Source organism: Eretmochelys imbricata, chromosome 9, assembly GCF_965152235.1.
Source record: "Eretmochelys imbricata isolate rEreImb1 chromosome 9, rEreImb1.hap1, whole genome shotgun sequence".
NCBI classification, from domain to species: Eukaryota; Metazoa; Chordata; order Testudines; family Cheloniidae; genus Eretmochelys; species Eretmochelys imbricata.
The window spans coordinates 73,045,120-73,063,181 of record NC_135580.1 but is presented as its reverse complement, the minus strand read 5'-3'; the positions used below and the strand labels follow the sequence as shown (position 1 = coordinate 73,063,181).

Here is an 18,062-nt window from a genome sequence, read left to right as displayed (position 1 = left end):
TATACAATTAGCTCCTAAGAATGATTGTATAGAAAGTAGAGGTTGGAATGGATTTATACTGGGTCTTTAGGCTTTTGCCTATTATTAAATTTACACTTAAATTTTTCATATTGTATCAAGCACATGAAGAAAGAGAGAATTATTTTCAGGCAAGGATATAAGCCATCTTTTAAGATTCATGTCCTTAACTGCTCAGTGACAATTCTATTAACAAGTTCTGCAATATAGTGCATATAGTGTCAGGGAAAAGGTTTTCTGGACAACAGAGCACTACCTAAACCTCAGGAGACCTGAGTTCTAGTTCCAGCTATGCCACTGGCCTGCAGATAACCTTGGCAAGTCACTTCAGTTCTCAGTGCCTCAGTGTCACCATCTGTAAAACGAGGATAATGATACTTACCTTGTTTGCAAAGTGTTTTGCCAGCTACTGATGAAAAATGCTATGTAAGAGCTAGGTGTTATTATTCAGAATAGTTTTCTCTTTCAGTGAATTACTCACCATGTAACTTAATTATGGAAACTTTCTGTCTGTCTTTACCACAGTGGGGTGTGGTGATATCTATGTAAATTTCAGACCCTATGATTAAATTTCACTTAGCATTCAACTTTGATTGATTCATTAGACTTCCCTGTGAGCCGGACTTTTTTTCTCAAGGGAGAAGTGGGTGTGGGTGGAGGAAACCTGAATACAAGAGCAGATATCTGAGTGGAATGTGTCAGAGGGGTGGAATTTGTATTAGAACTTGGGCCCATGGTGAGGTATTGAAGGAAGGAGAAACTTTTAGGAGTTGGTAATTGAATTTGGAGTTCTGGACACTGGTAGGCCAGGAGGGAAGAGAGCACAGCTGGTACGGGTGTGCTTTCAGGCAAGGACTGTGGTTTTTTTCCCCTCCATTTTGAAAAATCACTGTGACAAACTTCCTGAGCAATCAGTTTACATTTTGAAGGCAGTGGGCCAGATCTTCAGTCAGTTAAAATGGGCAGAGCTCCATTGAAGTCCATGACTCTGACTTCACAAGGAAAAAGACATGAAAATGGCTGGGGTCCTGAACAACAAACACTTAATGCACATAGATAGTTATAGTGGGGTTAATCATGTGTCACGTCAAGCTTGTCTGTAAACATTCGCAGGATTGGACCTTCTGCTTTGCAAAATAAAAGTTTGTGGTCCAAGGACTGTTGAGATATTTCTACTTGATAAATTAACACCTCACAAACATCTATGTGTATAAATTCTTTACATCATTTTGAAAATCTACTTTTAAATATTTAAGTGCCAGTGAAAGTTTAGGTCACTTAAGTACATACAAGCTGTACTTTGAACAATAATACTTTTTAAAAAATATATTAAACATTAAACTAAAATATTGAAAAAAAATCTGAAAAATGGTAGAAATCATTTAGCAAATCAGTTCTTAAAAAGTGTTCTTAGAAAATCATTTTTCCTCACTTGTTTAACTCAAGGAATATTTTATCAAATGTTAATGCCTATATTTGAGAATAGTTCCATGTGAATAACTGAAGTTTTAGTTCAATGTGATTTGAAACAGCCAGTATGCAGCATATTCAATTTATAATGGAAATGCTGGTACAACCTTAACAGTGGCAGTGGTACTGAGCACTGCTGTAATTATGCCACATTATATTATATCCTATGGTATAATTTAGTGCTGTATAAATGTATCTTTCTTTGTCAATGTGTTGCTCATCATTTTACAAATTACAAATCTGTAATGGTAAGGTAATTCATGGCTTGGACATGGTATTAAAATGATGGAGTGATTCCCATTTTGCGCAATCATTGATCTTTCAGTCTTTTACGTTTGGTAGTATTAATCATGTTTATTAGCTGAATGTTACCATAAAGAATGTTGAATGTTTCTATGTGGTTACTTTCATCTTCAATTAAAATACATTTTTTTTTGCCTGCCACCTCTGTGCATTGCACCACAACAGTGTATTACTGATTCTAATTGCAATTCTAGTTAATAAATTCTAGACAATATCAATACTACAGATACACAGTTTCTTATCATTCTTTAATCTAATCTAAAACATCCATGATGAAAGGAAAAGGAATGTACCTAGGTTAACCTTCTGGCCTCTTCGTGTTCCTGAAATGTTCAACTTTTACAAATAGGTGTTTAAAGGCTTTATTTTGTGGACCAGACTCATTGCAAAATTCTTACCCCATTCTACCTTACTGTGATTTAATAAGAGGAGCACGTGATTATTCACGTGCATAACTGTCTCACATAGGAATTGCCATGAAACCAAAATAAGATCTCTCCAGAAGAACAAACAGTTTAGTATGTTTAATCTGACATACTTTGCTTTTTCTCTTAGACATCAATTACTGTGAACAAAATGTACACCTGAATGTTACATATAAATGCCTCAAAGCTGACTATCTACAAGTTTGGTCTTTGAATCTCTCAATTATACTCAGAATTTAGCATTGAAGAGGAGTCTGGTCTGGTGCTCTGAGCACCGGACTAGAATCCAGGAGCTTCTAAATTCTAATCCTGATGCTAAAATTGACCCGTTCGGTGGCCCTAGGCAAATCATTTAAATTCTCTGCACGTTTCCCCATCTATTGTTATATTAGTGCTAGCTGGTATTATTAATTTTTATTATTTTATTATTTAGCAACTCCTTGAAAAAAACTCCCACTGGGTATTGTCAATGGTGAGGTCCTGTGTGTGGATTACAAAAGAAGAGTCCCTGTTTAGTTGTTATCACAACTAGTTGTGAGTCCTTTCTGCTTGTGTCGTTTTATCCTTAAACATCTAGCTTTCTCTGTTTCCAGAAGGAGTACACGGTGTTCTAGTTAGGTTATTTGGCCTGGTTTATGATTATTAAATTATTCATTTATTTCAGGTACAGCACTTATGTGCCTTTTTGGTGCTGAGTAATCAATAAACTATGACATATTCCAAAACAAAAAATTGAGTAATTTAGGATAATTAAAAAATTTGCAGTAAAGCTAGCAAAACCTCTTCAAGAGAAGAATATGGTATTTACAATATCTTTGTACACTGTTTTGCAGGTGGGAGTGAATCCTCCTGGGATAAAGAGAAACTTCAGTCTCCTATTACAACAGGATCACAGCATGGTGTTGGTCACGCCACACTATCAGGACAATCCAGCCTTGGGAGTGCACATCCCCTCAGTCCTCTCCAGCAAAATCACCTGCTCACCAACAGTACGTTTACTGTCCTTATAAACAGTAAGAAGACACTCTAAGATACAGACACCTTCAGTCTTATACTGTTTGTCTGTAAAGAAGGAAAGCTATACAAGAAGTTGGTAACTAATAAATAGCATGTGATAGCTGGAAGAATTTAGCGTGCGCACACACGCACACGGTAAAGCCGGAGGCTGCAACTCGATTAAACTATTAACCAATGAGGAACCATTCCCCTAACTAACTGGCAGAGCCATTTCATTACAGAATAGCCCTGGTTTCTACAAACCTGAGGATGATGGATCTGAGGGCAGCGCCCAGGCTATAATCAAGCTTGCGACAGATCTAATGTAAATCCCTAAAACAGAGCTCCAGGATGCTGTTTGGAAGGTGAAAAAACCCACACAGTCATTTGCCAGTTTTGCCAAATGGGAAAAATCTCTTCCAGAGACCAAATATAATTTTGGCAATAAGCACAGTCCACAGCATCCTACGAGATCCAGCATGTCATATAAAGGTGGGAATGAGTGGGACTAGAACAAAGCCAAAATGGCAGCGAGCTAGCAGTGGGTAGAAACAACTCCTTCCTCTCCCTGCCTCTTCAAGTCATCCAGTGATAGTAGGCATGGCTGGGACAGGTCAGAGTGTTAGAACCATCACATGCTACCCCTCAGAGGGGAAGGAGTAATCAGCAGGTGCCTGAATTCCTTCTCCCTCCATCCAACATGATGCTTTGTATGACTGCACCACTCCCATACTTACCATTTACACACCCCAGTTACTGAGGTTTGACGTTAGGCCTGCCTAACTAAGTCTTTTGCATTTATACTATGTCACAGTGCAGCTAATGACCCGATTTAACATTAATGTAGGTATATCAGACCGTGAAATAAACGACCAAGCTATAAATACCACTTCAAGATTAATTCACTGTTTAGACACACTATCATAATAGTTTTACTAATGAATTGAATGGCTTCCTCTTATTGCTAACTCCAACTTCTCAAAAAAAAATAAAGCTTGTGTTATTTCATACAATCAATATACTTTTTACATATCCTAGTTTCATTGTTTTCAAATCAATAAAAGTTTTCCTGAAACTTAATTACCTCTATTAAGAGCTCTGCATCACAAACAGTAGAAAGTTTTCTATATAAAGGCATTTATATAAAGGTAAATAGCATTCATTTTGGTAAATGTGTACCCAAATGGTGGTGGTGAATTTTGCTCTTTTTCTAAGATCTCTCCTGTTGCCTGGATTAGGTACTGTAAAAATCCTCTCCAAATCTTGGAGTCTAAAAGGGTCAAGTTCTCTACTTCCAAAACTTTACTGAGGTCGATGGAGTTACTCCAGCAAAACATTTCGCCCCAAAGTTTTTGTAGTGTATAGAAGAATTTATTGTCCAGGCCAAAATTAAAATAGAATCAGTGTTAAAGGAACAGGTGGGACATGATAATTGGATAAAAGATTACAGTCGGATGAAGGAATGGAAACAATGCTAAAGTTTGAAAAATCCTCATTGTTCATGTATATATCTTTGTTCTGAGAGTTTTACAAATTGATTTCAAGGACTTACTTTTCACAAGTGTATGAACTGTGAACAGTAAGTTCTTATTCAACAGAAATACCGTATTTTTAAGACCAAATACTTTAATTACTATCTATGTAGTGTCACTGAATTTGGTGGAGAAGCTGAGACCATTTAAATGTTTCTTACTGTGGGTGCTTGTCCCCTTTCAGGCACAGTTAGGGTCTGTCATCTGATTAAGTGGAGCTGACTGCAGGACTCTTATGTAGTGTAGATGATTCTTTAATTTTATGTTCCTTATCTGGGGAATATGCACTTACATAATTCAGTATCTGCACATGTTTTACATATGAGGCTATTGTGTTCTTCCCTGTTTTGGTAATCTTTCAAGATATTTTTCAGTATTTTTTATTTTAAGTAGTTGTCTAAAGGCTATTAAAAGGTTTATTGAATATCAGACATTATGTCTGATGATTTGCTAGTGTAGTCCTCAAAAATGCTTGATGGATTGTGTCTTAAAACTGGCGATGTGCTGTTATATTCTGTTTGTAGTTTGCATTTAGTTTGCATGTCAATTGGACTTTACATAGACATACAACTCAAAGTGGACAGATGGTGTCTGGGAGTTTTGGAACTCTATGGAGTGTGAGGAAAGATTATTAGGCTGCTACGGGAGATATACAAGGGAACAAAAGCTTATGTATATAAGAACTGAAGGGGATTGTCAGTATGGTTAGAAGTAAATGGAAATGTCCATGGACTCTGTCTTGTTACTATGTTGATTAACAATGACATGGACCATCTCATAAACAAAGTAATGTGAAGCATAACACGCCACAATGAATGGATATAATAGTGTTTGGCTGATGGCTGTCCAGGGGTAGTAAGGGTGTTAAGTTTTCAGATGATTCTGCCCTTTGTGGGCAGGTGGTGGTTTCTGTGGGTGTTTCTGGTGTTTGTTGGACCAAGAAATTGTGTTTTGTATGAAAGAAATTATGTAAGGAAGATCAGCTCATGGCACTCTTACTGTAGGAATATAATACAGGAAAACAATGATTTACCCTGTAATATGGTAATGATTAAGGTAGAACCATGGTAATAAACTCAGAGAAATATCTATGATAAATAGGCACATAGTTTACAATTGTGACAGGCTATACAATTATGTTATTTTCATATTTTGCCAGAGGTTAGTGATGATCATTTCTAATCTGCCTAAATTCCCTTTGCAGAAATTATTGAGCCATTTTGACTCAGAATTTGGTCCTGTTTGTGTTGAGAAAATCAGGTAATGCTCATAGATAAATGGGATCATGAAGTCTCTCCTGAGAAGTCTTAAGAATAGGTGTTACTCAGAGTCAGAGCAATTAAAAAGGTTTCTCAGTAGTTTAGTCTATTTGTGCCACCTAAGTGTTGTGATCATTATTGAAAACTATGTGGTCTATTGTAAGACAAGTGATGCAGTATATATACATGTTAAGGGAACATATGGTATTGGAATATGATTCTCATTTACACCAGGACTACTTTACACCACTCTGGCAGTGTTAAAGAGCTTTAATGTGGACGTACATGTAATTCACTCCTTTTCCAGGCCCCTTTATACTGCCATAGCAGTGTGAAATAGCTTCAGTGTAAATGAGAATTAGGTCCCATGCCTTATGTGGACATATTTTTTATTTTAAACTGGAACACTGCACATCTCAATTCACAGACTTAGCTCCCGTCTTGTATTCAGTCCTTACTGGTATAATCGTACTCAATAACACCTCAAAATCTGGTATCAAATTGCTGCATATGTGTAATACTCAGTAATGTTAACGGGAGTTAAGTGTATACACTGATGACAGAATAGACTATATTAATTAACTTACCCCTTGATCTGTTTTAATATAATTGTAAGAATTTCTGCATGTCCCATGAATTTTTACATTGCTGATTGAAGGGGTCAAAGAGCTTGCAGATTGTGGCATACCTGTTTTGTTAGTATTGCCTGTTTGTTTACAGCTAGATTTGTCTTTGATTAATGCAGTACATATGCTGTCCTCTTATGGAATGCAAATACCATTAGCATGAGGCATTCTCTCTGACTTTTTAATTATTTTAAATGGCAATGTTGTATTAGTTATATAAATTTCAAACTCATAATAATGACAGCCTAGACTAATTACTCTTTCTATAGTATGATAGCTATGCTCTTGAACCAAAGTGTTGGATTATGAAATGAGAGACTAACTAACCATCATGCCCACCATCTCTTTTAGGGATAGATCTGCCATTTATGATGATGCCCCATCCTCTCCTCCCAGTCAGCCTACCTCCTGCTTCAGTTGCAATGGCAATGAATCAGATGAACCACCTCAATACTATAGCTAACATGGCTGCTGCAGCCCAGATGCATAGTCCTCTTTCCAGAGCAGGGGCCTCTGTTATTAAGGTAAGAGTGCAATATTTGATTTAGAAAACAATGATTTATGGATAAAAACACACTCCCAGTGGCATTATACTGATTCCTTGGGAACATAAGTGAGCAGCTATGTGTTTGTACAGCAGCTAGCACACTGGGTCCAGGTTCCTGGCAGGAGTTTCTAGGTGCTATTGCAGTATAAATAAATATTGATAACATCACTAAGAAAATAAAGAAAAAGCAGCTCTGCTACTGATGCAAGTATGTAATATTATTAAAAACAGATACTAACATGGACCAGAGGTTGGGAGGGTAGCTAGTGTTGCACCTAATAATGACACAAAAGCTATTTTAAAATATAGCGTAAAAACATACTTTCATTTTGTACTAAAGGAAAGTGCTGCAGGTAATCCCAGGAATTCTAGTGCAGTGAGCCTTACTTCAGTATCTGAGAAAAAGTTCAGAAAATCACTAAAAGGACTTTAATGACTGTAATATGAAATAGGACTCCTGCTTCTTTAAATGATGGATAAAACGTACTTAGACTTTCAAAAGACTTTTTATAAAGACTCTTGCAAGTAGGCTATTAGGAAGATTTGGTAACCGTCTTGAAAGAGCAAGTCCGATCATGGATTAAAAATATGTTAAGAGATAGGCATACATTCTCAGAGGAAAGAGATTAGAAATGGGAGTGTCAAGGATCAAGATTGATGGATTATATGGAAGAGCAGGTAGCTACAATGTGGAAGTTTTTTTGTAAACTTTCAGAAAAATGGCTTCTATCACCTTTTTATTTGTGCAAAAAAATAAAAAGGGCTTTTTGTCAGTTTTAATATTTGAGCATGTGTGTTTCTCTAGCAATTTTAAAAAATAAAAACAAAATTTAGAAATTGTAACTCTGTTATGGGGTCATTATATTCCCATTTTTTGTCTCTGGGTTTTTGTGTGCATGTGTTAAAATATTATTTTAAATGTTAGGATTATTCGGTCTTATTCTCTGTTGCTTTGCCCCTTGTGTAGTCATTTTCACTTGCACAAAGTAGGTGTTAAATGCTACTATTTTGGCACACAGCTTCCCTTACCACCAGTGGGGTGGGTGGTGTAATACCTCTGCAGCAGCAGTAGGTCCTGGAGGCATTCTAGCCAGAATTACTCCTGTCTGACGTAGGGGATATGCAATGAGTGGCCACTGCTGCAGCCTTTCACAGGATACAGCATACATCCTTTGCTATGTCAGTCTGTTTAGGGGTGTTTAGTGATGCCTTCCTCCCCTTTGTTTTTCTGACTGCACAATGACTATGACTGTGGCTGCCCCTTGTGTAAGTTTCAAGGGAAGATGAAAGACTCCCTGTGTTCTGTCCTTTCTTCCTGCACCACAGTCTGGTACTGAATGGCTATAAAGTGCAATGGGATTCTCAGATTAAATTAACTATATAGAAGCAAAGTATTGTTTTTGTCATTATTTATTATTCTGTTGTTATATCACACCACCTTGATACTCTTTAAATCCATGTAATACGAATGCATAAAACTGACCATGTTTTTAGATATATCCTAATTATGATGTGTTTTGGCTACTTAAAATTTAAAACTGAATTGAATATACTGTTTACCTAATTCCATAATTAGACCTCTAAAATACCATTTAGCCCATTTCCTATTAGTGTGAATGGGCTGCTTTAAAAAGGATTTGAATGAAGTCATCATGCATTTTATATCATATTTTCCATTTAGAAATAAGCTGTCCTACCAAAATATGCATGATCAGCAAAGTTAACATTTAGTGCTCCAGAAAGAAATGTCATAACTATGAAATTTGATTTCTTCTTGACAGGAACACTATAAATTAGGCAGTCACAATGGCCAGACTCAGAAAGCCTTCTTTGCCATCTATAATATAATCTAATGTGATTACAGTGGCACCTGCTAACGCTGCTATAGTTAAGGGTTTGTCAGTGTCTTCCATTATAAATCCCTACTTTCAGGGATTTACAGCTCAGCTGTAAAAACTTGCTCCAACTGAAACTTGGCTAAAAAATTTCAGAATTATCTGTTCAGTTAAGTTACGAAAGTAGAAAATAAATGAAGGTAGTATGCTTTTTTGGTGTGTCTGTAACTTAAAAGAAATTCTATTCATTGACATTATTTTCAGATCTCTAGACCATACGATTGAATAGGTCCTTTCTACATAAACTAAAACTTTTTTTTCTTCTGAATTTTATGGAGCAGTTCTACACCAAAACTATCAGTATTTTTCAGTAAGATTTTTATTATACAATGGATCCATAAAATGCAAATACATATGACTATTAATATGCATTCACAGCATATAGTACACATAAAGGAGTCGTTAAGGTTTATGCTAAGAATACATATTAAATAGAATGCTCAAAATATGACTAAATCTTTTCATGTCCATTACAACAATATTGGGTGCAAAGAAGCTGAGCCTTCACAGTATATAAATGGATGCCAAGTGCCACTCATTCAGTGTCACAACACAGTAAGCATACAACTCAAGGTCTGCGTTAAAGATTTCCGACCCTTATTGATAACTGATTTTGAACCTTTTACCCAGACCAGGGTCTTCATCCTAGTCATTCCCATGGGTGGAATCAGGCCTGCAGGGTGCCCTTTACCTATAGCCAGCAATGAGGTCTGGATGCTCCAGCGGTGTCACCAAACCAGAATAGGCCTTCAGCCCCCCAATTTATACAACCCAAGCTCAGATAGTCTACAAAAATTAACTGTAAGGATCCAGTTCTTTTCTGCACCAAGATGTTCTCTTGTGCTATAACTGGCTCCCTGTTTCTCAAGCTTCGGCTACTCCACTGCTGTCCCTGCTGTAAGTTAGAGCAACCTGGGACCCTAACTTATTCCAGCTGGCTATGGTCTCCAGAGCACATACTCAAACTGCAACTTTGGCAGAGCGGAATTGTGGCCCGCAGATCCCAGACGTATACTTTACACTAGGGTGGATGTTTGGGTGTGGGATGGGGGATCTAGCTCCACTGGATTTAAACCAGTCGAGTGGCAATTCTCAGCGGGCCGCTGCAGCCAGATTCTGGCTCCTTTGCTTATGCAGAACAAAGAAGCCAGAACAGGGGGAGGGAATCTGGTCCTAAATCTGTATAGATATCATCACAGGAACTGTTTTTCCTCCTACCTCACTAGGTAAACTAGGAGCCTGCTTATCCAGAAATTGCTTAATGGCTTTTATGGCCAGAAGGGTACTATGATCACGTAATTAAAGACTGTATCATAATGCATATACACAAAGTGGCAGAATGAAGATTGCTTGGAAAGTCTTCATTCTGGTATTTCCTAGCTTTTGATTGCTTTACTTTACAACCTTCATAATGTTCTTTTCATGTAGGGGTTTTAATGTAATTTCCTATGTTTTTAAAAACTTAAATATTGACAAAACAAAAATACCATTATCTAGAATCATACTGACCCCACATCAATAGGGCTGGGATCTTTAGATTCTCAGCACAGTCCTCTGTTGTTTGAGTGTTATACCAAAAAAATAAAAACCATCAGGATCTTATTAAAGGGAAAAAGGTAAAATACCACATTTATTGTGAATACAGAAAGAATCATAGTAAGCAGTTAGTTATAGCTATAACATTCCATTTAATCTCATATTTATTCACACATTCATTCCTACAAACACACACACATAGGTTCTGCAAAGTTGTTATCATAGTTACCAGCCTTAGAGTTGCTCATGCCAAGCCACTGGCCAGGTGGCCTGGACATGAGGAGGGAGCAGGCCTTGTCAGATGCTCATCGGATGCTCCTGGAAGTTGGTTTGCAGAATCAGATCCCCAAAGTTCTCACTTTTTAGAGTCTATTTTTATAGGAATTTCTTCCTATGCCAGTCTATGGGAATTGCTTCATCATGCTGTTGCTGAATCGATCAGCAGATAGCACATTCCTGACGGCTCCGTGCTGCTAGATGTTATCTTGTTCTTTGGTTCTCCCATTCTTGAGGCTGTTGGGTGGATTCCAGTCTGCCCTCCGGGGGTCCTCTGGTTATTTCCACTTGATGCCTCCTTCAGCCAATGGACACTGGATTCTTAGGCTGGCACCTCCCTGATCATTCAGTTATTATCCACACGAAGCATCCATCCACATACATCCTCTATCTCTATTTTAATCACAATTGTTAATACAACAAAAGGGCGGGGAGTCTCTGGGTGCTGTTTCTGTTGTTAGAGTATTGCTTTGAGTCTCTCTCTCTGTGAATTGCTTTGAGAACAGACTCTGTCTTAGAATGTACTAACACAATTAGCAGCTTGCAAGTTTCACACATAGAGGGAGAGAAACAGTACCAAAAACCAAGAGACCTCTTAATTAGTAATACCCTGGAATTTAAACTGTGGGGAATCAAACTCATTTGTGATTTTAATACAGAACTACTTTAATATGATCCAACATGAGCCAACATAGTAACTGGTGGCAGTAGAAGCCTGGTGTCTTATATGTGAACTTGCCACTAAAGCAGGGTGGAGACACAAAAAGCAGTGGGTTTCACTGCTGTTTACAAGACAGCAAGAGAATGTTTAGACTCAGGAGTAATTGGTTCAATTCCAGTTTCTGCAGGGGAGTGTGCTGTAGTGATTAAAGACCATTCTGCTCTGCCCCTAACCTCTCCCTATCTCCTTCTGCCCCATCCAACCTCCCCTCTCCTGCTGCCATCCTTCCTACTCCTGTCCCTTTCTTCCCCTGCTCCTGTTCCTTTCCCCTCCCACTCCTTCCCCCCCACCCCGATTCCTTTAACCCACCCTCCCTGTTTGCTGATGGAGGAGGATTGTGGAGACTCAAGACTACTGTGTTCAACACCAGGTACTGGAAGTGGGGGTGGTCTAGTGATTATAGATCCTTCTGCCTCTGTGGCAATACACACAGAGACACAATTACTTCTCAGGAAAGCTGTTGTAAGAATTTTTTAACACGGGCAAACATCATATTTTTCCTAATCTCATTCTCAGTAATGGCTGAACTATTTTAGCTGAAATTCTCTCCCACCCCCCAAAACTAACTCATTTGCTCATTCACCCTAAGGCAGACACCTGGCATGGAAAATTTAACCCAAAGCAGTTGTAAAGGATGTATGACAGAAATTTGAAATTCCCTAAATTAGAAAAAAGATGGGTTGTGCAATCATGACTGAGCAGTGCTGTTTTCTGTGTGCTGTATAACTCTTATACCAGTATTTATCTGACAGAGAGAAAAAAAATCTCCCAACCTCTGAATTCTCAAAACCAGTTGCCAAAAATACAAAAACATAGATATATTGTAAGGATTAATACATGTTTACTTTTTCCTCTCTATGCCAGCCCAACATTTTGAAACACTTTCAGAATAAAGTTCAACTTTTTAAATCTAAATTTATAAAAATTATAACTTTTGATCACATGTATTTTTATACTTTTCCATCTTATACAATCAATTCATTGTTGCCAACTTGTAGATTAAATGATTGCTGGAATGTCAGGGAAAGATCATACAACAGAGAAAGTAATTTGAGATAACTTTCTTCATGGCTAATTTGAACAGCTGAGTCCATTGCAGAAAGCAGAGGATGTGCAGTCATATATCTTTTTATCCATTGCCATGCAGGTACTGCAATGTTTGGACATACTCAGATGTCTATAATCTTATTTAGCCTTGTTTCATTTAAACTACAATTTTATCTCTTATATGCCTTTTCCTCAGACGTCAAGTATGTATGGTTTATTAACATTGGGAACTGCATGTTTCCAACATAAAGGGGAACTCCTGAATGTTTGCGTTGATTCTGAAGGTGGAAAAGATATTATAAGTTGCAAACACAATTGCTTTTTTCCCCAAAGTTAGCATGGTAATATTGTTAGGCCAAACACATAGCCTTTAGTTGTGGCTCAGATCCTTTTAGCATTGGCTCAGCCATTAGCATTTGTAGTTACTAGCTAATATAGTTATTACATAACTATAATATAGCTATGACATCATTAGGCCTGAGTGTGTCCTTTCTTCATTCAGTTATAGCACTGGACATGGCAGAATTCAAAGGACCAAGGATATGTATGATGATTCACCTGTACAACAGCCACTGCATTATTAGTCAGTTTTTCACCTTTGCACATTAACAATACTGATAAACAAATGTAATTGCAACTTTGTAATATATGGGTGAAAGGTGCCATAGTATTTTCCCTCTAATTACTAATTTAAGAAACTCCAAAGTGGGAAGCTCTTGTTTGGCTGTTTACCAATACCGTCTGATTAGCTGTGATTTTTTTTTCGTTTGTTTGTTTGTTTGTTTGTTTGTTTGTTTGTTTGTTTGTTTGTTTGTTTGTTTGTTTGTTTGGCTGAGCAGCTGGCAATTAATGAATTGATAGGAAATAGTCACAAGGCGGTGGAATTAGCAAGTGAACATCTGGTATTAAAAATTAGTAAACACAGAAGAGGTTTTTTTATGATTTCTTAAATTCAGTAGGAAAATAAATATTAGTTGACTACTACTGAAATGTTTGGTGCACACAATTAAAAATATTACTGCCCTGTACATGGAATAAGTATATTGTATGTGAGTTCATTTCAGATAAGAGTCCGAGCAGAAGATAGTAGGATCCAGCTGACTCTTTGGCAGGCATCCAGCCACATCTCATTCTTTTTCCTTATTTAAAATGTGATTCCCAGTTCTTGTATAAATTGCACTCCTCACAACTCTAGCTCTGGAGACCGGGGGAGATACTGAGTCTGCCTATCTCTTTGCCTATTCCCCTCACCCAGATCAAGGTCTTCCAAGTTTTGAGCCTTCCTTACCCAAGGAACACAAGTCCAGAGGTTTCTCCTGAGGTATCATCTCTCTAAAGGATTGGTGTGTAGTCCAGCTGTACATTGATCGAGCATGATTTCTGGTTTAGACTGAGCCAGAATTATTATCTGTGTAAAAGTGGAAATGCACGTTGTGCTTTACCTCCAGCTATACTGCCTTAGTTTAAGACCATAAACTTTAGAACAAGTATTAAACATTTTTCATAGAAACTAAAATAATCATAATGCTAAATTAAGGTCCAACTGGAAAAGAAATATGAATCCTGATATTAGCTGTTATCAAATGATAACACATTATTTGGCAACAGTAGTGTTTGTATATTTCCTATTAATTCTGGGTGAAATTCAGCCAGGAATGTAAAGGCAATGGGAGGCCTTCAAAGTAGAAAAACTGCCAGATCTGTACAAGAGGTGGATAGCTATGGAGCAGGCATCCAAGCTGACTCTCCACCCCTGCCCCTTCATATCTCTGCATTGCATATACCACTTCTGAAGAGACATTTGAGGATGGGGAAGTGGTTGCAGGATTTGTTGCCCCTCTTTTAGTCCTGATGCTGTTATAGCAGCCACAAAATGAGCTTCTGAGCTGTCCTGTGTCCTGCATACGAGTTCTGCAACTTCACCCTCTGTGTGGTTTGACACACAAAGCCCATTTACATGGTGACTGGAAGTTTGGGGTGAATTTCTCCTTAGCTGTTTTGAGAGTCTGAATGATGGTGAAGCTGGCCTTGAGGAAGGCAAGTATAATACTGTAGAAACCTAATTGGGAGTAGTGCATAAATAAGTAAAAAAAGTTATTCTTCAAGGGTATACGAATTATGGTTCTTCCAATAAATTCAGCAGCTCCAAGTTTATTCTCAGATTAGTGGCAAATACTTATCTGGAACTTAAAACCAACAACAGCCCACCACATTTTTCTCTGCCCCCATTTTCATTAGCAAAGTCTGTTAAGTTCCAAGCTCGCTTGCCATTATAGAGCCCTGTAGAGTACAGAAGGAGCACATCAATTAAATATGAAATATCAAGACAAATGTATGAATAAAATATCCAGTATTCAGACAAATGTCCAAAACCTGCTTGTCAGCAATGAAATGCCATTAAATCCTTTAGGAGCTCATTAATAGATTAACATTTGGAAGAGTAATTACAGCTACATTGGAACTGAAAATAAATAAAAATAAAAAGGCAAATCCAGCAGCATGGCTCTTCTAAAACTCTTGACATATAAAATGAGAACCAATACTATAAAATATTAGAGATGAGGAATTAAAGTTAAGGTGATTATGTCAAAAATTGGTAAGCCGTTCATATATACTTCTAATACAATTATTGTGGATGTAAGTTAGTTATGGATGTTATGTTAGTGCTTTACATTTCTTGTGTGGAATAGCACCTCACAAGGGATGCAAAAGGGATACTGAGGTGAAAGCAAGGATGTCCCTGAAAATTGGAAGAGCTGATGACTTTAGTGCCATTAACCTAAATCATAACTAAAAGTAACTATGTCAAGCTTTGTAGCTACATTTTCTGAGCCAAAGCAAGACGCTGTCCTTTAGTAAGACAGAAATATATCGTCCTTCAAAAGGATTTAATACTCCAAAAGTCTTTTTTGAGAATTGATGGTATAGCTCTGTAAAGAGAAGAGAAAGATAAGATATATAAAGTACCAGTAGGTATTGCAGATAGATAAATAGTTGAGATCTTCAGACATGTTTTAATTCTTTCATCAGATTTCCAAATCTGTAAATTATCTCTCTGATTCAGTGCATTATAACCTGGTTTATGAATTGTGAAAAATGTACAAAATGTGAAAACAAGCTGAACTTAGGAAATATGGCGTTATTTTAGAAGTAATATTCTTCTGATACTATAAATATAACAACTGCAGAAGCAGGCTGGACTGCAGCCTGTAGTGGGACTACAGTTATTTTTAATAGAAAAAATAAAATATATGAACAGTAACAGGGTTGTAAAATTCATAAATGACATAAAATGAAGTCATAATCGTGTAAAAAATATTAAGATTTTAGATTTGCAATTTTCCCATTTAAATTCCCTTTTTGATTTGTTACAAATACTGTTAACCCTGTGTTTAGAAAATGGTGAGGACATTATCACTTGTGTTCTCATTTGTAATAAAATAGATTAACTTGCTGTGAAATTTTAACTAGGCTGAGACACAACAGTAGCTGCCTAATGAACCAGAGCACATTGCTGTTAAGTAGCTAAATAGATGCATACTGATTACAGGACTGAAAAATGGATGTGTTTACTTGCAAAGAAGAAACTATTCATACTGCTATTCATTATGGTAGGAGAAACTCATACACTTCCAAACAAACACTTAGAAATAGACCATTTTTCAATCAATATCTAGGCTCAGGTGATAATATTCTATCCTCATGTATAGTACATATGATGTAGAGAAAATTCCAGCTCTTCTGTTATCTAAAAGGGAAAACTGTATCTTCCCAGTATATGTTAATTCTGGTAGGCAGTGAAATGTTAGCTGACATAATCAACAAATTCTTTCATAAAATGATTCACTGTGTAATTAAATGTGACATTATTATTTGACACCTTTATTTCTACCTGAACATTGTAAATCCAAAGTAGTATGTGTTTTAAGGCAGATTATTTTAAGTAGATCGCTTTATACTGGGAGACAATGTAGGCACTGCAACCTTCGGGATACAGGGTGGGGGATATTTGTCCCACTAGCTGGAAGAAAAGTGGCACTGCCCTTTTAAGGGCTTCCTTACAATGGATGGAGAGAAGGGGGAAAGCTTACAGGGCAGGGCAGGAAGCAGTTAGGGAAAGTCAGGAGCAGGTCACTGCACTGTCCTTCCTGCTGGCCAGAAGCAAGGGCCCGGTATTTATATGCCATGCAGCTCTAGGGAGGCCCTCTTTTACCTGCATTGGGCTGACAGCACTCACTCACCCACCCACCCATGAACAAAAGGACCGAGTTCCCTCCTAACCTGCTGGGGGAATTATGCTAGTTGCCCTTTTTGTTGGGGGTTGGGAAGGAGTTTTTCCCTGAGTCCCAGATTGGGTGGTTTTTTCCACCTTCCACACAGGATCTGTGGGACCCTGTGCTGTGGAGTAGGAGGTTAGATTATAATGTTGCAATTTAGTATGTAAAATTTCTGGCAGATGTCCAGTGCAGGTACTCATTAGGGAAGGGATACAGTTATCGGATGAAATGGATTGCAAGAGGATGTAAAGAAATCCATCCCATACTGGAGCAGTAAAAAGAGTTTCAGGCTTCTACATCTTGTACAGTGGAGATCCAACCCCCGCTCCTTTTCCTAATCCCTTTTAAAGGACTTGAGGAGGGGGGTTTGGGGCTCTTATACATGGAACAGGGAGGAACTGACCCCTTTCCTTTTATAATGGAACGGTCAGGACCTGGTTTGGGATTATTTGGAAATGATTAAGGAAAGGATGATGGCCAGACAGTGAGAAAATGCAGTTATCAGAGAGAGCTGGAATCCTGTTTTTCCAAATCATCAACTTCTGAATTACTCAAATAATTTTCATTTAAGGATGGCATATACTGCTATATATGTGATTTCTGAGTGTTAATGTACAGTAATTTGTTTTGTTCAGATCTTTTTTGTAGAACAGTTGGCAAACTCTTTCCTTGTCTGTTCACATGCTTGTTATAGGTACATTATGTATTTTTGTGGCAAATTAATCACTGAACATTCTGAGTTGAAACTATGGTAGAGGCCCTTTTAGGTACACAAGACTGGGACTAATGTCAAGTAGGCTATGACACAAAAAAGGAGGCAATTAAAGATAAAGTCACAATTTTGTTCACCTGGGTCCCAATCCTAAAGCTGCTACTTGATCAAATGTAATAGAAGGTCCATGTACAAAGAACCAACAAGATCAGGGCTGTATGTGTAGAATTCATTGATTAATAAAGATACCTCTAAGGGGGTGGATGGAAGCCTTCTAATGTGACACAATAGAGGGAATGTCAAGACAGGAAGCTAGGGCATAAAGGCCTCTCTCCTGGCCCCACAGGCTCCTCAGCAGCCACTAATTCCCAAATCCTTTTCAGGGCATTTCAGAGCATAGAGGGGGAAAGCCAACAGGCCAA

The 18,062-nt window shown here is 37.6% G+C and overlaps 1 protein-coding gene across 1 annotated transcript in view; it reads left to right on the top strand.

Annotated features, from left to right (window-relative positions):
- DACH2 (dachshund family transcription factor 2) overlaps positions 1-18,062 on the top strand; it is a 472,015-nt gene that overhangs the window by 380,501 nt on the left and 73,452 nt on the right. The window contains exons 4-5 of the mRNA XM_077826384.1: positions 3,050-3,205; positions 6,981-7,153. Of these exons, the coding sequence (XP_077682510.1) occupies positions 3,050-3,205; positions 6,981-7,153 (329 nt within the window). The remainder of the gene's footprint in view (positions 1-3,049; positions 3,206-6,980; positions 7,154-18,062) is intronic.